Source organism: Daucus carota, chromosome 1 (genome assembly GCF_001625215.2).
Source record: "Daucus carota subsp. sativus chromosome 1, DH1 v3.0, whole genome shotgun sequence".
NCBI classification, from domain to species: domain Eukaryota; kingdom Viridiplantae; phylum Streptophyta; class Magnoliopsida; order Apiales; family Apiaceae; genus Daucus; species Daucus carota.
In genome coordinates, this window is record NC_030381.2 from 32673422 (window position 1) to 32693118 (window position 19697).

A 19697-nucleotide genomic window follows, 5' to 3' on the forward strand; every position below is an offset into this window, starting at 1 on the left:
AACATCTTAACTAGTAAGTAATAGTACCCACTTCAAAGTTTCTGCTAATATATTAACCTGTACTGTATTGGATCCTAAATTCTTTATAAATTCCTGCATTAGCAACTGTATATACAAAAACTGTTCTCGTTATATTTTAAATCTGTTTCAACTGCCTGACAACTCTAGTTGTCATACAAAAGTGATCTATAATAATTACAGAAACTATACAACAAATAAATTATATGCCGCTAGTTTGGAGATACCTCAGAAAACTAATAGTAGTGACCACATGTTTGTAAATCATAATTTATGTCGACTGATAGGCCACTGGAGTAAAAATCTGGCAATAATTCCATAAGATAGTTGCAAGAAAGCAGCAACATTTCCAAAACTCCACCTCACGTCAAGCCCGTGCCATTATTACGAGTTTCCCTCTGCTTTGCAGATAGGTATTGATCACGAATCATGGCTTTTATATCTTTAGGAGTATCAGAATCAGTATTATCTTTCTTTGCTGAAGCATTAGCAGCTGTTTGTTCTTTCAGAGCTTCCTTTTCCAATTTCTTTTTCTCCGCATCTGCCTGCTGCGCATTCTCATCACGAGCTTTGTTGAACATCTTCGTAAACACGAACAATATTTGTGTCACTGCATCAACAAACTCAAAAGCTCATGATACATGTTACATGCTACCTGCGCATATTGAAGTTTAAGCAGCAGATTCCTTTACAAACGTAAAGACTCATTTAAGTGCAAAACAATTGAACAAACTCGTCTGGAAATTGTGTTAATTTAATGAAGTCCGAGGGAATGAAGGCAATTGCATCCAAGGTAACTTCAGAGACACGTTAACTGAAGTGCTGAGTAGGTTGCATTGCTTCAGCTCTCCTTAGGAAGTAAGTTTTGGATGTGTATGTGGAAGGTCATCAACTCCATTAATTTTGAATGTGTAGGTGGAAGGCAACTATGTCTCTAATAATGAGTTTTCAACTTATATGAAGTATAAACATATTTACGCTACTAGATATTTTCAGCATGCACATGTATTACTATTAGGGTCCTGGCCCTGACATGCGTACGTTTAGCAACATACTAATTCCCGGCCACTAGATGAAGTAATAATACAGTCCAGATTTTAACAATTTAGTTTACATACCAAGATTACTAAGAGCGGCAGGCACATGTATTGATGTTAATAAAAAAAAATGCTACTTAGGTAAGCAAAAAAACCTTAAACCTAATTAGGCTTAAAATCTTATTAAATATTATTATGACATCTTCTTGATAATTGTTATATTTTAAGAATTGTAATAAGATTATTCAGAATTTAAGGCTAATTAGGTTCAGGATTTATATGCTTACCAAATTAAGCAGCACCATACCACTCCTATAAACAGCTGTATTTATCTTATAATCGTTCGTGCCCTCATCCATAGGTAAAAGGGATGTATGTTTTTAACCGTCCCAGATGTATGACCAGGACCCTTAATATTAAACTTTATAGTACTCACAAGCATTTATCCTTTTTTATTTATTTAGCTGTCGAGTGCTAATTTAAATTAATACAACAAAATATTTGATGTATGATTGATATGTGTGTATTAATGAAGAATTAAGTCATTCTATCATCCCAACCATTGACCGAAACAGTAATAAAAATGAAAGAAAGATGTCAGACTACTAGAGTGAATATCCCTGGGATGATAAGAACAGGACATTACCACCCAAAAACACAGCAAACCAATAAGCAACTGTTTCAAGTTGATGGTTGTTCAATTGAAGGACAATCTCCAAATTAGTCCAACAATTCCAAAAATATTATTGATGATACTCATTAAATCAAGCTCATGGACATACCAGACATAAATTTCTCATTCAGTACGATGGCATTACAACTATTTTACCAGTAAAGCAGCAACATATAGATTAACTGAAGTGGAAAGGAGGAACATAGAATATGTCATAAACAACTCAGTGAGTCAACCAGAGAACATGCAACAGGTATAATAGGCATGTTCATGTCAAACCTTGTTCAAAGGGGCATCTAGCAGGATCTTCCCCGAAATACTGAGATAATGAATCTGCATTTCTTCCCTGTGAAGCATGTGTCAATATTTAGCAAAACTGAAGCATGCGTTAGAACTTAGAACATTAACAAAAGGATCCCGGCATCTCTGAGGACTAAAAGTACTTACCACGTCAGAGTACAAGGAGATTAATGACCTGACTTCAGCTTCAGCAGAATCCAGGAAACTTTTCAACACCTAAAAGGATGAACATGTTTGATTATATAGGTTAAAAAAATGATATTAAATTAGTAGATATAAACTTATCTAGAGAAAGCACAAAGAATCATCCTTTTTAATTGTATTCAACAACTTATAGATTCCCTCTGTCCTGCATTGACTGGCTCCTATAACATTATATGGTCTATTGACCAATTTAATAATGAATATTTTCACATAGGTGTAAAAGAAATTGAACAAAAAGAAAAAGGATGACATACTTAGTGCAAAAGACTACAGATATATAAAGTCTAATAATGAATCGAGTTTTCGTTGGAAAAAAGAAGATAATGACTTGTAATAAAGTAACGATAGGTTAAACTGACAAAAAAATAAACTAAACTCTCTATGGAACCAAGTGAGGCTGAAATTAATACCACGAGGAGTGAGGAGTCATTGTTAAGGTTATTTAAAAGGCAAGTATATCGAGGCATAATATTTTATATAGCAGGTACTCTAGTAAACTATGTACTCATCTCATTCTCACCTTCTGAAAGCCTGCAGATACTGGTCCGTCGTTCTGTGCAGCAGTGAGTTCCAGCTCAACCTTCTCAAGACCTTTACTCACTGCTTGCATTTCTTCAGCCAAATTTTTCAATTGAATCTGTTCATACAGAAACAAAAATGATATAAAAATCAATAATTTACGCCAGCCAGCAATCCTTGTATAAATTATAAAAGTGTAACTATTTAAGCTGCTTAATACAGATTGACATACTTTCGACGCTGCTTCTAAATGGCCAAGATCCTTGTCATAATCCAGTAACTCCGGCAGTTTCTCAGCAAGGAGCTGTTAATACCACATAAAAATTAGGTAAGCAAACATTAAGATTAACTACAACAAAATATGTGTCGATAATATACACAAGAAACATAGATGCAGCACATAAGAAATAAAGCATTAAAATCAAAAAGAAAAAATAGTTGAAATAGATATATATATCAGGGTCAAGCCTGACCCTGGGGTATGGGCAGGGGGGTGACCATCAGGGCCCCAGTGTCTGATAGACCAAGGTTTATCTATCTATGAAATAATTTACATAAAAAAAATCAATACTAACCGATAATTCTATTCAAGAAGTTTTTCCTAAACAATATTTCTGTATTATATGCATTTCTACCGCACTTTACTTCAATTGCGTTGACTCAAATCTTGATGTGTATTGCCATACCTTGAGCGATCAATAAATTTTCAGAATTTTTGTTGAAATTGTTTTTTGCACTCTCCATACGGGGCTTATTTTTTCGTAAAGGGAGCTCCAAAAAGTAAGGACTGGCACAGCCCCGGGGGTGGGGGGTGTTAGCTCCAGTACAAAATATTCACTCCTTTCATCAAGCAGGGAATAACTTGACTGATGGATTCGGCAGGTAGCTTGAAACTGTTGCAGGGTAATGACCCATAAACTTATTGTTGTCAATTCATGTAGGGTGTGGGCATTTTTATGTCAGAAGTACATTGTTTCCGCTTTTCAGGACGTCCCAAGAAAGTTAATGACAGAATGAGGTAACATTTTGACAGTAATGAAATTTAATATAGTAGGATATGCCTAAACTTGTTAAATTGTATAAGAAGAAGCTCAAACATGAATTTTGGCAAAAGAACTGAGAAATTACACATAGCTCCTTCAAGGCATATTCTGAATCCTGAACTTGTGAAGTTCTAACGACTATTTTGAGGACTAAAGAATTTTGTAGAAGGTTCTTGTGGGATTCTGTTGCTTTCACACTTGTAAGGAAACTCAACATTTTTGCCAAATTGCAACTTTCAATAATACCAGCAGCTTCTTGCTGCAATGGTATCTCTCTCGCTCCCTTTACGGGATGTTGAGGGTTCAAACCTTGTCAGAGACAAGGTGGGTGTGTGAGTGTGTTAAATTGTCAAAAAGAAAAACTACAATGCAGATATAAGCTCTATGGGCATCCTACCAAAGAAATGCCTAAACTCTACCTTGCAGAGATAATGCATTAGTGTCATTTTGTTGTTTCTTGCACGAGTATCAGATAGTTTTAAAAGGCTATCCAACTTAAAACCAACAGCAGATCCTGCAACGACAAATATATTAGCTGCAAATAAGAATATGATTTAAAGTTAAAATTTCTTGGTGATAACTGCATTAGTCTTTATAAATGGGTACCTCGAGCAGTGCCCTGGTTCAAGGCGTTCCCCAAAGTAAGAATTGTTTGCATTATTTGGCGTAGCTTTCCAGATTCTTTTACCTATATTATTTGGCAAGAAACATTACGAATGCAGCAATTCCTTTAGTACAAAACATAAACCTCGTAATGAAATTACCTCACTGGCGGCATTCTTTATTGTAAGAAGATTACGCTTCAAGTCATCAACCTAAAATATGTCAAGTCTCTAATCATAAACTGCTGCATGTAGCAATATTCAAGTCAAATGACAAACAGCTAACTGTTCATTTACCTGACCGGAGAAGTTAATTTTAAATGCAAATACTCGTAACTTAGATTCAACTCGTGGGACCTTCATCAACTCCATGAAAAACTGAAAATCTCATACACAGGTGTTAGGTAAACATAAAAAAGAAAAAAGTTACACGTCCTTTAGTACATGTTGGAGGGATGTAAAGAAAGACCTGTTCACACTTTCCGAGCATTTCTTTTTCTCCTGTGTAGCTCTGGACAAAGGAGAATTAACAAAATAATAAATAAAAAGTGCCTAGTAACAAGGATTCATCATATGCTACAAGTATTCTATTATCTGATGACATTTTATATACAGCTTAGCAACCTCAAATTTAATTCAAATTTGCTAAAAAGTACAACAGAAGAGGTTAGAGTATGAATTAAATTACGACTACTTATTGGCTAGGTCAATATGGTTTATATAGAGAGGGAGAGAGTACCTTCAGAGTATCCATTTCTTCTTTCGTGGGACAAAATTTAATAAGATTTTCAACTTGATCGATGTCAAGGACGTTTGAATCCATAGCAAGAATAGCATTCTGGAAACATCCATGACCATGAGTATTTATAATGAAATTTCAGAATTAAAAAATATCAAAGGCAAATATTGTGCGACCTAGTTATAAGGATATAACATTCTAGCATCCTCATTTCAGGTCCTCTTTGCTAAGTCAGGAACGAAGATTTACAGAAGTGTCGCGAGTAAAAGTAATAGGTTATTAGGTGGCAAACAATATATTGTTTAATATATTATTTTAAGGAACGAACTTTGAGAACAAATATAATATTTGTTAGCAATATCATCGCACATAATTATTAAAAGCTCCTGCAGCTTGAGCGCAAAGTCAAGAGCTCGCTTCATCAAAGAGAAGTGCAGCACATATGTGCAACAACTTAAAAATAAACACACACACAACTCGAAAGAAGATAATATGGCCCAAGACAAACAGGTCCGAGTAGAATGTAGCCAACAATACCCAACTTTCATAATAATAAAACAAATTTAAATACCATTGGAAAAAGGGGTGTTGGCCCTTTTGGACCAATTGGGAGGGAAAATGCCCAAAAACGGCAAAGGCCAGAAAACTAGCCCTTTGGGGCACCCAAAAATGCAACAAAAGGGCACCCAAAAATGCAACTAAAAGTTCTGGCCCTTTGGGGCACCCAAAAATGCAACTAAAAGTTGTGTTTTCTATAAAGGTAGAAATATATTGTGTTAAAGCCTGCAAGGGACACCTCGCTTGTGTGCAAGGAGCCTTATTCATTGTAAAGTACTAAGCTCCACCACTACCAGTCAACGTAACATAGTTGTATATATCATGACACCCAGTCAAGTGACTGGGGAGTTGGTGTAGGACCTGCGTGCAAATGATGGAGTCTCACCGATTCTGCACACCCAGCCAATGTTCAGCTTCGAGGAACAGTGCTCTTTAAAGCGTATGTCACTTCACAGTCTTGCAATGTAAAGACGGCTTATTTGTAAGTAATGGGACTTGTTTCGGTAATATGTCAGGATCCTACTAGTCCCATGTGGTCCACTTTTGTGCAAACTATCACAATTTAATTTAATAACAGCATACTATATATTTCAAGACCACTACTAACACTGTTGTAATAGATTTTGTTTTTTAAATTGAAACTTCGGTAATGAGTCATCAATCCATACAATATGAGACTTCATTGGTACATAGTATTCCAAAAATAACGAGAAATTGATACTGTGAAAGTTCCAAAATATATACCTAATCCAATCTCCAAAAATAATAATATTTCTAGATGTTAGCACTGTAACAGAAAGACTTTCATGGGAATCGAATATTGACAATAAAAGAATACCTAGACAATGTCATTCCTTTACGAAAATGTGTATCATAAACTCGTCCAAGACTAAAATGAACATGGATCCTAGTTATTTCATACCATCTTTTGAATGAGGAACCATTATATATTATTTCAATCATACTTCCTATTTGCCAATTTGAAGAAAAAGCACTTTTAGAGAAGCAGAATCTTACAATCATATCCGGTAGAGGAATTTTGATTTTTGTGAGCATAATCTCACAGTTGTATGCCCTTCGCAAGTCAACCTACATATACAAATACAAGTGAAGTATAAATGTTCGTAAACGATAATGTATCAGCCAGCTCAATGAGCCAAGCAAATTAAAGAAATAAAACTCATTATAGCTCTTGCTCTTTAAAAGAATAAAAAAACCTAACCATACTAACCATTTAGTATCGAGAAATTTTTTTGAAAGTATTCAACCAGAAAACTAACTTTTCTAGTCTAGTATATTACTGTAACTTTATGCCAGGTAGCATTGTGAGATCAAGTAAAGGAAATACGACCACAGAAGAAGTTTAAAAAGACAATTAAAATTTCGCACAAACCAACCCCGAGAAAACCAAACGAAATACAAACGCCGCCAAAAGTATCATATTTTTCAGATGTAACAACATTTCAGTTTTTTATTGACAAGACAAGCATTGGAACAAATAGATCGTAAGTATGTCTATGTGGACCTACATATTGAGGGTAACCTGGCTCCAAATGCATTAAAAAAGATAGGATAAATTATAACAAATGCTATACTACTTTTAACTTACCAGTTGCACTTTTTCTGGTTTGCTAATTTTGGAAGCACGTCTAGCTCCCTTGCCATTGCTATCCGACACAGAAACTGCTGAGAAGAGATTTTCAAGCTCCGATATATCAATTTCAGGAGCCCTGCCAAACTTTTTTGTCATTTGACATCAAATATACAACAGAGACCAAGAAGAGAACAAATTTTAAAAATGCAGATATAACATGAGAGAACCCTGACGTGATTAGAAACACAGAGGAACCTTATCTAATATAGAAACCGCATTACAGGAAGGCTTATCATAACTTCTGTATCAATTAATTTCTTTCAAACAATTAAATGATCAAATACAGCATCCGGTACCTCATCATATTATTGGTTTCATAAAAAAAGGCATCTGAGAAATTTAATAATGTAATAGAACTTCTGACACAGCTATATCAGTTTTATTTAGTTCACGAAGTCATTGAAGAAAAAGTAACAAATTTTGCTTTAAAGTATAAGTTAATAAACAGCCTTTCATATTAAGCATACATAAGGACCCTGAAAACATGTCAACAGTAGCATCAGAAACAAAGATCATTTTGTGTCTGTAGAATAGCATGTACTACTTCCATATTTCATTTACAGTTACCTTGTCTGATTCTCCTGTTTCGGAGTATCTGCCCATAAACTCCCTTGCACTGCTCTTGTAACTTTTACCCAATGTAAGGGTTTTAATGAAGCCTTTTTAGGTGGAATTGATGAACCTGTAGTAGTGCGACCTCTTACAGGTCCCAACGAAGTCCGTCCCTTACCAGAGGTCAGAGGTGGGGGTGGGGGTGCATCAGAGGCTTTGATTCCCGTTGGAGGAGGAGGGACAGCTGCAGCACCACGGCCTGGAAGTGGAGGAGCACTAGGAGGTTTTGGTGCCTGTGGAGGTGGGACTGTTGTTCCTTGTCGAAGTGGTCCAGGAGGAGGTGGAGGTGGCATTGGCCTTGCTGCAGCACTTGTTTTTTGGCCTGGAGGTGGAGGGGGTGGAGGTGGCATTGGCCTTGCTGCAGCACTTGGTTTTTGGCCTGGAGGTGGAGGGGGTGGAGGTGGCATCGGCCTTGCTGCAGCACTTATTTTTTGGCCTGGAAGTGGAGGGGGTGGCGGCGGCTTACTTGAAGCAGTGGCCACTGATAATGAAGGCAAGGGTGGAGGCGGTGGAGGGGGCGGCACTGGAACTTTCGGCAATGGTTGCTTAGATGAGGCAGGAAGAGGTGGAGGTGGAGGTGGAGGTGGGGGAGGGGGAGGCAGAAGAGGGCCTTCGGAAGAAATTGAATGAGGATGTAGAGGCGGCGGCGGCGGCGGTGGTGGTGGAGGGCCTTTACCTTTTGATGATTCGGAAGGTGAAATGCAATTACTATCAGGCACAGAAGAACTTTTGAATGTAGTGGTAGCTGAAATCGGGAAAGGAGGTGGGGGTGGTGGCGGTGGAGGAGGAGGTCCTCTTGTAGAGCTAAAAGGTTGAGGTGGCGGTGTAGGTGGAGTTGGTGGTGTTCCTTTACTAGAGCTAAAAGGTATAGGTTGTGGTGGGGGTGGCACAGGTGGTGGTCCTGTACTAGAACTAATAGGTGCACAGCCTCCTGCACTGAAATTTGTAAGGTGTGGTGTCGATCCATTTGATAAATTGTGAGAAATAGGTACTGCCGTTGAAGGTGAGTGGTAAGCATTAGTTGAAGGAGCAACATCGTTAGATACTGGAGGGGGTGGAGTCGATGAATCTTTTTCACTTAAAACTGAAGATTGTTGATCACTTACTGATTGTGCCGAATTTCCAAAAGCAGAATTGGTGTCCAATGGAATGCCATTTCCTGGAGGAGGAAAGGCAGAAACAACATCATTTAATATTTTTGGCCTTGAATCAGATGCTTCGTCAGAAGCCGAATCCTGTGATGAAGGCTCGTCTTGGAAGTTCATCACTGAATTAGTGTATGTTAGACTACTAGCCTTTTCAGAGTCCAAAAAATCCAAACTGTCAGCGGTGCTAGATGCATTATTTTCTTCCTCGGAGTCCAAAGGTGACGAATACCCACCAAGTCTACTCCTAAGCATGGACAAATCATTTACATTATTCAATACAGATAGCTGTTTGAATAACCACAAAGCATCATCACTATTATCGACCCAGTCAGCACCAGTGAAAAGTTCTTGGACCCTCGAAAAAGCTTCCATGGGCAGTCCACCTTTCTCCTCACCATTTAATATTGATGTTGGAGCTTCAGGGGGAGGTATGCTTTCAATGTCTCCAAAAAGAACCTGAATTTGAATGGAAGAACTACTCAATAAGATGTAAAGGCTAGATCTATATGAAAACCAGTAAGGCGAAATATCTTTTAGTGTAAAATATTCACCTCAGCTCGAAAACCTTTCGGGAACCTTGACTTTGAATCCCATAGAATGTCCAAGTTCTCAGAGGTGAGCATTAAGATGTTAGATCGGATAAAAGCAGTATTAAACATCACCCGGAACATCATAACTTCCCTATCAGGATCTAGATTTAAATGAACACACTCTAACACGACATCCCCTTGTACCAAGCACTGAATATCAATTTTAATGACATCACTCTCCTTCTGTTACATAAAAGCACTTAATCAGCATCCACTTGTACAAAGCTAGAAACCAGCATTAAACAACTGAAGAAGTAAATAAGCATTTTACCTGACAGTAGTATCTGAGGCTTCGATTTTTCTTGGGCATGGTAAATAACATCTGGGTCGAAAGCCCACCCTTGCTAAGGAGGTTTCTCCCAAAGATACGAATAACAGGCCTGCACCCGTTTTGGTTATCAAATCTTGGAATACCACGAAGAATAAGACAATCCAAAGAAATAGCACGTTCAGCAGGAGGCCAGTCTGGAGATATATTTCTTCTAGATACATACTGAAGATAACGAAGTTGGGATGGAAACGGGTTTAACGGTGATAACAGCTGGAGCAGCCCTTTAGGAGCCTCTCGATAAACAAGTTCAAGAGTTTTCCTTTCTCCTCCATGCAGTTTTCTGAACACCGATAAACTAGCTAAAATAAGCGCCAAAAGCGGCCACCCCCCTCTCTCACAATGAAGCAAAACAACATTCTGGTGACTCCCACGTGAAAGCCAATTCTCGCAAACACGAAGAAAATGATGAATTAAAGACATCGGTAAGAGAGGACAACCCTCGTACTGTCTCGGATAATCCATAACCGTAACATCATACCCACACAAAATCTCCGCAAACGAGCTCCTTTTCTCACCTTCTCTAAAATTAATAGCAAGAAAAGACGACTCGGGAAACTCCTCATGCAATTCATTAACAATCTCATGTAAATACAGTTGGTATATCCCCTCAGGCAAAACCTCCGTCGAGAAACACGAATCAAAAACTGCAATGCACGCAACATCACAACCAAACATCAACAACTAAACACAATCCAATCAAAATCACAACTAACAACACTATCTACAAGCTGAATTACCGTAAACTCTCTCGAGAAACTCAAGCAAGCCATCAGGGGGTCTTTTATGAAAGAATCTACTAAGTAACGACATATTATTATTCGAAATCGAAACAAACGAATCAGCAGAGCCTTACACTAATCCAAAACCTGGAGAAATGAGGAATTAACACAAACACACAGTGAGTCAGTCAGTGTGTGTATAACAGATTGTGAGACAGTAAAGTGATAATTGACGTGATTAAATGAAATTAAACAAATAATTAAACTTCAAGAGCATCTAAAGAGTGGATAAAAAGAAAAAAGGAGTGAATAAAAATATGAATTGAGAGAGGTGAAATCTAGGTTACCCAAATTGGAGAGACAGGTGAGTAGAGTTGAGTGAAGGTGGACTGGTTTTTTGTTATTAATTTTGTTTTTTCAAGTTTTAAATTTGGGAGAGAGAGAGAGAGAGCGAGAGAGAGAGAGAGAGATTTTGATTAGAGAGGGGGCAGATGGATTTGAACATAACCGACCCGGCTGAGAATGAGGTGCCTTTTGAACGGCTTCTGTTTGAATTTTCTACTTTTAACTAGCATAAAAGCCCGTGCGAGGCACGTCCTCTAGTTTATGCCGTTTTTTTAAATAATATTCATGTGTCATCATATTATTTCGAGCCTAATTGTTATGTTATTTTTTCCACAAAATATATAAATATGAAATGTAATATTTGCAACCTAATAGCGTTAATAGTAATAAAAGTACTATATTTTTAAAAATTTATGGATCAAAACTACATTTGACCTGATTTTTCTATATTCAAATTCGTTAGGATATAGAGGCCAATACCATATTATCTACATGTTCAAAATTATATTCGAAATTAATACAGAAACTTTTAGATTTTAAATATAATTTGCCTCGTTGAAAAGTATGCGTAATTTATTGTTGAAAATTATTAAATTATTTCATCTAATATAACTATAATTTTGATGAAAACTTGTTCTTAATATGTGAATCAGGATATCCTAAATCATGATTAGATGAAGATATCATATGTGGTCCGCGTTGTTTTATATGTATTTCTTCTTTTTTGAACGTACATTTGTTATATTTAAGTGATACATGATGGGCAGATCATGAACACATTCTTTTTTAGCATATGTTGCGCACACTTTGTATAAAATAGAAATTGAAACATTTGTTGTATATAAAAAGACTCATACCTTATTTTATTAAAAAAGCATCAATTGAACTACCAACCTTATAATTGTACCCAAAAAATTCCGACACATTTGATGTGACTTACCTTTTTAATTTTCATATCAATTATATAGTACTTCAATGTATTAGATTTTTATTGTTAATTTAAAATATTAGATGATTATTACTTTGATACAATATCTTATAATATTGTCTCGTTATAAAATTTTAATTTTTTAACATAGGTTTGTCTAGTGTGTGCCCATGGGCACATGCTAAGCACAAACATTTATAAAATCGGAGGGTTTTGATTGGTGTGGTTGTTGTAACTGCAAGAGGCTCCATCATTATTAAAAAAGAAAAACCGTTTTATCATTAGTTTTCTGAGCTTGTTGATTAAGACTTTTAATGATTTGTCATGTAATTGTTATAAACCAAATCTCAAAATGATCATCTGGAATTTCAAATAGCAAAAAGAAAGTCCCCATGAAGTTTATAAAAACATGAAATATTTAGTTTAATTAGTTGTGTAGTTACCTTTTTAGCTCCGTGCAAATTCACATTTTTAAATATCTTGATACTCGTATTTCTTAGGGGTGAGCAATGTAGCATATCATGTTTAATTGTTAAAAATCAAATCATGACTTCGATATTCTGTATTATGGAAAAACATTCTTGTTCTAGTCCCGTTTAATCAGATATAAGTTTTCACCGTATCGCGTCGGATTATCCGGTTCAGAATTAATTATACTTTATTAGTTTAATATGTAATTAATTAATTAATTTAATTGTGATTTGAATCATTTTATTTAACTGGTATGTTATATATTGTTGGATGACATATTAAAACTATAGTTTTAAGATTTTAATATATATAACTTACTTCTCTGTGCTATTTTATTTTAACCAAATAATAATTATCACTCAATTCTTTTTAGTAGGTCTCGTAAACACGTTGTATTATTATATGGTTGACTTTTGATTGACATTATAGAATTTCCTTAAGTTCACCTTCATATCACAAGTTATAATATTTCAAATTCATGTATCATCAAAATTACATCATTTACATATATTTTCTAACATCAAATTTGATGTCTTTCTCACTATTCTTATATCTATAATTTTCTTTTAAAAAAATTTAGTTACACGTTGAATTCTGAATTCTTAAGTTTAATATTAAAAGTAATCTAAATAAGAATATTTTTCAAGTTATCTTATTTCATGTTCTCCAAAACATTGTAATCTCTTTATAAATCATCTTTTATAATTAAAATAAATCAATACGACATAGTCCATGTTGAAAGTCTATCAAATTTTCCTTTCAAAGATGCTCACTGAAACCTCAGTTTTTGTTACTTATCACATCTATGACTTAGAATTTCTATAATATTGTATTGTACTCACTTAAACTATTAAGTTAGATTAGAATATAAAAAATTTTAATATGACATAGTCCATGTTGAAAGCCCATCAAATTTTTGTTTCAGATATGCTCACTGAAATCTTAGTTTTTGAGCTTATTTCTCACATTCATTTCTTAAAATTCTATAATATCGTATTGTACTCGTTTAAACTATTAAATTAAATTTGAATTTGTTCATTTTTATTCGGATATGAATTATATATATTTTTAGAAAGTGGAATCATGATTCGAGCCCTATTATTCAGATTCTTTTTCAATATATGAGATTTAACTGAAATAATAACTTATCTTAAATAAATAAGATATTGAATAGAATATAAATACAACAGTTTTAATGTATGTGGTTAATGATTTTGAATAACATGACAATCGCTTCTATAGCTCAAGTGGTGTAAGCGGTGCACATGAATTAGAGAGGTCATGAGTTCAATTCTTGTTAAAAACAATTTTTTTATATAAATGAGGAGGAGTTAGGTTCGGAGTTAGGCTCGGGTTCGGAGCTAGGTAATTTATTTGCTCAGGAGGGAGGCTTAAACGAACCTGTTGTGCTATTATATAGATAAGTAGATAAGTAGATAAGTAGAAGAGGTGAGCATTGGTTTAAACTTGAGCTTGATGTCACGCATACTTGTTAATTTATGAGTTTAATCCATCATTTTCCTTACTATAAAAAAAGAATATTCCATCATTTGACTGCATTAAGGGCTTCGTTCTATCTTCAGTAATTATAAAACGTTATAAAACCGCTCCACATCAAAAAAAAAATTTGAAAGTCAAAAAAAAAACTGTCCAACTGTACTCTACTTGTCTTAAATTTCATTAAACTATCCAACCATACTCTATTTGTCATAAATTTCGTTCTCAAATTATTTTTCCAAATAATATGACAAACAGATAAATAATATGACGAACCGATAGCCGCCTCCCTCCTCTCCTCTACTAGGGTTTGTCCATTTTTAAGTAAATCGAGGGGCTTCCGCTGGTTTTCTCCGATGGAAAGGCTCAACCCCTTCATTATCATTTACTCTCGTTAATTTTCTCTTAATAGAACCCAATCTTTTGGGTGTTTGTGTGTCTCTCATCTTGGAGTGTGTGTTGTCTTTCCTTTTGAAGTGTTTTGTTATGTTTTTGATTAGTTGTGATTGGGTTTATTTAGTGTTGGATCTGTTTAGAACGAGTTTATTGATATTTTCTATGATCTGCAAAGACTGTATCGAATCTGGGATGATGGTGATTTTTGCAAGAGCTCACCTTTCACAATCAAAGATTGTTCATCATTCACGAGTTATATTTTCGACATGTCTATAGCTGGTATCCAGCATGTAGATAGCCGGGGTGCAATTTTTATGTGATATGGTCAATTGTGATGTTACTATTTCCAGATTTGTTGGTGCAATTTGGATCGCTTGGGATGTCTTTGATTTCGTTTTTAGCTTCAAGAATTTTTAAAATCTATGTGTTAAACGATCAGGAAACAAATCATCTAATTGTTTTTAGTATGTTATTTATTTCACCATCTGATTGTATCGATATTTGGGGGTTTATTCCGACTGTATATTGATGTCACACGGACTTGTTCATTTATGAGTTTAATCCATCATTTCATTGCACTAAGGCTTCGTTCTATCTTCTGTAATTATAAAACGTTATAAAACCGCTCTGCATCATATTTTACAACGATTCGTAGGCTTGGAACGACAGAAGATAAACTTTTAACGACTTAAACTATCCAACCGTACTTTACTTGTCTTCATTAAAGTAAAAAAATGAAGTAAAAAAGTGAAGTAAAAAAATGAAGTATAAGTTAAAAGCAAGTTAAGACTTAAAAGTGATTAGAGTGTTTGGGAAAGAAGCAGAAGCTTGAGAGAAAAACTAGCATTTGTAGCTTCTCAGAAATGCTTCTGCTTTTTACATAAACGGGCCAAGAACAGCAGAAGTCATCTTCTTCAGAAAATTAGTACTTCTTGTGAATTCTCAAACAGGCACATAACCAATTTCATTTTAGCAATATCTTACGAGTTTGACAGATTCTACATAATTTGTTATTGATCTAATCATTTAGAGAGGTGTATTCAAACGAGATTTTAATGAATTTTATATAATTTATGGCTATTAATGAATTGCAAATAAATTTGATTTTATGCGGATATAAAGTCTTTATGATTTAACTACACTGTTTCAAAATTTCATGGATTTTGATGGGATTTCAAACATCTTAAAATACATTGGACAATCTCACAAAATCCATCATTTTACGAGGTCCAAAAGAATCTTTCAATTTGAATATCATCAAATTTAAATAAATTTTAAATAATCTCAATTAAATACCATCGAACTTTGTAGCATAATTTAAAATTGTGACTGGATACCAACAGATTTTGTGGTATAATTTAAATTCTAATTGAATATCTCAAAATTCTGATACATTTTTTAAAATTCGAGTTAAATTATCCCGAATTTCGCAAAAAAAAAAATCTTTTGAAATCTCAATTTAATATGCCCCTCAGAAATGCCTTACAGAACTTATTTTAATATATATCTTCTTAGTTTATACAAAATTTTAAGTAACAATAAATTATTCTATGTCAAAAAAAAAAGTAACAATAAATTATTATTTTAAAACTTTGTATAAAATATCATGGGGTCACATATATAACCAACAAGAAACGGGCTCCTTTTCTCAAAAAGAAACGGGCTCCGTAGCCCTCGTAGCCATGGCGCCATCTATGTGCATCTCCAACCATCTAGAACCCTTGGCTAAAAGGTGAGTTGACATATTTAAAATAAAAAGATTTAGTCAACAGCTCCAAAAACTCAACTCCAACCATGATGAGCTGTTGTCTGTAAATTTAGCCAACCTCCTATGGATGGCTAAATTTGTCGAACCTCTGCAGGTCTGTAAGAAAATCTGTAGGAAGATTGTACATCATTTATTACCATATTGAACTGATATATTTTATTTTAACAATTTAAAATATTAATAACATACTATTTTAAAATTATAGCCAACCAATATAGCCAATACCATTGTAGCAAAATGTATTACAGGTTTAATAAATTTTACATAACGTCTTACAGGTCGAATTTAGCCGACGATTATAACCAACACCATTGGAGATGCTGTTACGCGACCTACCGATGTGGCGCACTCATAAGAGTTAGATACGGGATCTTCACACCAACACTATTTCTTTTAAAAAGAATTCGGCACCTTTAAAACGACTTCTTATTATATTTTCCACGAATCAATAAAAAAACTTTGTTTCAACAATTTTGAACTTCGACTACTTTTTTTTTTTTTTTTTGAAATTAACTTCGACTACTTTTAAAAGGAGTTGCCGCAAGATTATAAAATCAATTTTCCTGTGATAGAAAAAGGGTATTTTTCTAATTTATACCCAGATCCGATTTTGATAGTAAAATATTTTTTGAACAATATTTTGGGTCTGTACAGACTCTGCTTGTCATTTTTACCTTTATGGGTATGTGTGTGATCATGTGTTTCATCAGTTTGTGTTATCTTCCTGCTATCTGATGTATTCACATACATATCTACACACATTTATCTATTTTTATGCCTACAAAAACCATGATTTTGTTGATAACCTTTATCAATCTTGGGGTTTTAGATGACATAGTCTAGCTACCACAACTCTCACCTTCTTTTATGGTTAGTCTCTTCCCTCAAGTCTTCTTCTTTACTTGAAAGAATTGTTTTTTGTTGTTGTTTGATGTAAGTAGTTGTATAAAGATCTGTTGTATGTGTGAAATTTTGATTCTTTGTGATTCTTGAAAATGCTGTGATGGGTTTTTATAGCTTTATAGATCTGGATTGTGTGGGAAAGGAGCAGCTTTTTGGTTATTTTGTGGGACTTTATTGGTTTCTTGGTAGATTTGCAGTGGACCCTTGTTTGATGATTGATGAATCTAGTGTTTCAAGGAAAAGAAAAAAAAAATTATATTTTTGTTAGGCTATCTGGACTTGGATTTATGGTGAAAATTGAAGTGTTTGAGGAATTGAGGTGTTGTATTAGTGTATTGCATTTTGCCTCAGGGGTTTTAGCTAATCACTTTTTGTTTAAAATTTTGTGAACATGTGTTTCATGTGGTATTATGTAGCTTCCTCTTATCATACAGTTACTTTTTTAGTCTGTGCACTAATTCGAAGAAAAGCTTATTAATTGGATATAAATGAAGCTCTGCACATACTTGTTCTGCTGTATGAAATAATTTTAGAATTTCACTGAGCTTCTTATAGTTGAGCGTTACTAGTTTTTTTGGTGAATATGTTCTTGAAATCATATAATTCAGCTTTAATGGTTTATGCCCTATATGATTTGAGTGCCTGACTCTGTAAATGATATGCTCTTTGTTGATTAGCATTTGAAGTTTTCGATAGAAGATTGAGTCTTTAGTGTAGTTGCTCAGTTGCTTTTATTTTTTTTTCAGGATGATCTTGATAAGTGATTAAAACTGTCTTTTAGCTTTGATGATAACTATTATTATTCAATGCAGAAACAAAGGAACACGGCTAGTAGGCAAGATTCTATTCAGATGGGAGATAACAATAGTGCACAGTATGTGGGTATTGATGAAGTTCCTTCACCTAGGGCTGTTGGAATAAACAAGGTGTCGCTTCTGCCCCTTGTTTTCCTGATCTTCTATGAAGTATCAGGAGGGCCTTTTGGTGTTGAAGACAGTGTGAAAGCAGCTGGCCCTTTATTGGCTCTCCTAGGTTTCTTAGTATTTCCATTCATATGGAGCGTTCCTGAAGCTTTAATAACTGCTGAAATGGGGACAATGTTTCCGGAAAATGGTGGCTATGTGGTTTGGGTTTCATCCGCTCTGGGTCCGTATTGGGGTTTCCAGCAAGGTTGGATGAAATGGCTGAGCGGTGTTATTGATAATGCTCTCTATCCAGTTTTATTTCTTGACTACTTAAAATCAGGGATCCCAGATTTAGCTGATGGTTTTCCGAGGATTGCAGCAGTACTTGTTTTAACGGCAGTGCTTACCTACATGAACTATAGGGGTATGACTATAGTGGGTTGGGTTGCTGTTCTACTTGGTGTATTTTCCATTCTTCCTTTCGTAGTTATGGGACTTGTGTCGATTCCAAAGTTGGAGCCATCAAGATGGATGGTAGTTGATCTACACGACGTTGACTGGAATTTGTATTTGAACACTCTTTTCTGGAATCTTAACTACTGGGACTCGATAAGTACACTAGCTGGAGAGGTGCACAACCCAAAGAAGACTTTGCCAAAGGCTTTGTTGTATGCTCTTATTATGGTGGTTCTTGGCTACTTCTTACCTCTACTGGCTGGCACTGGTGCTGTTCCACTACAACGTGACTTGTGGAGTGATGGTTATTTCTCAGATATTGCTAAAATACTAGGTGGGGTATGGTTGAGATGGTGGGTGCAAGCAGCTGCTGCAATGTCAAACATGGGAATGTTCGTGGCCGAGATGAGCAGCGACTCATTCCAACTCCTGGGTATGGCAGAAAGGGGCATGCTTCCCGAGTTTTTTGCCAAGAGATCTCGATATGGAACTCCTTTGGTCGGTATCTTGTTCTCTGCCTCTGGTGTGCTTTTGCTATCTTGGATGAGTTTTCAGGAGATAGTTGCTGCAGAAAACTTTTTGTACTGTTTTGGGATGATTCTGGAGTTCATAGCATTCATTCAGTTAAGAATGAAGCACCCAGCTGCCTCTCGACCGTACAAGATACCCTTGGGAACAGCTGGATCCATTCTTATGTGTATTCCTCCTACTGCTTTGATCTGCGTAGTGTTGGCTCTTTCATCTTTTAAAGTTTTTGTGGTAAGCATGATCGCTGTTATTATTGGGCTAGTTCTTCAGCCTTGCCTGAAGCACATCGAGAAAAAGAGGTATATGAAATTCTCAACGAGTTCTGATCTCCCTGACATCGACCATATAACAAATGAGGGGACTCTACTGGGCTAGTCTGTTTCCGTGTTTTCCAAAATTACATGGTTTAAGATGAAAAAGAGAGACATACTGTTGTGCTATAAGTTGCGGATACATAGTTGGTACACTCCTGAATTGCTAGAAGATTTTGCTACATCAGGTAAATGCTGTTCTGTAATCTTGTATATCTAAAAGGATCCACCGGTCATGTATGTCCAAAAGGTTGATTATGTTTTCGCCTCTTTTCGTGTAGCACTTAGAAACATGTACGATGAAACACCGTCTTTCGAATTTCTAGATGTAAACCCAGTCAGTGACTCTTTAAATTATAGGAGTATATTTTCCTATGGAAATGAGATCTGTTGTGTCGGATCGTTAACTCTATGTTCAAACCTCAGATATCAAAATTGAAAC

General features: G+C 35.3%; 2 protein-coding genes across 3 annotated transcripts; one reads left to right on the top strand and one right to left on the bottom strand.

The window, feature by feature from the left end:
- Window positions 1-79: 79 nt before the first annotated feature.
- On the bottom strand, window positions 80-11270 carry LOC108204134 (formin-like protein 14). Its single transcript, XM_017373438.2, has 18 exons — window positions 11095-11270; window positions 10766-10894; window positions 9969-10672; window positions 9659-9880; window positions 7915-9563; window positions 7303-7423; window positions 6711-6782; window positions 5136-5234; window positions 4866-4907; window positions 4694-4774; window positions 4559-4609; window positions 4401-4482; window positions 4214-4308; window positions 2984-3055; window positions 2753-2869; window positions 2176-2244; window positions 2008-2074; window positions 80-628 (listed from the first exon to the last, which is right to left on the bottom strand). Exons 2-18 carry the CDS (start codon window positions 10836-10838, stop codon window positions 381-383), a joined length of 3864 nt encoding a protein of 1287 aa, XP_017228927.1. The 5' UTR covers window positions 10839-10894; window positions 11095-11270; the 3' UTR covers window positions 80-380.
- A 5482-nt stretch (window positions 11271-16752) lies between these two features.
- LOC108205365 (probable polyamine transporter At1g31830) lies at window positions 16753-19667 on the top strand. 2 transcript variants are annotated; one of them, XM_017375303.2, is made up of 2 exons: window positions 16753-17022; window positions 17868-19667. In XM_017375303.2, exons 1-2 carry the CDS (start codon window positions 17020-17022, stop codon window positions 19317-19319), a joined length of 1455 nt encoding a protein of 484 aa, XP_017230792.1. In that variant the 5' UTR covers window positions 16753-17019; the 3' UTR covers window positions 19320-19667. The 2 variants fall into 2 exon arrangements, with proteins under 2 accessions (XP_017230792.1, XP_017230791.1); XM_017375302.2 differs by lacking the exon at window positions 16753-17022 and having other exon boundaries at window positions 17862-19667.
- Window positions 19668-19697: the final 30 nt, after the last annotated feature.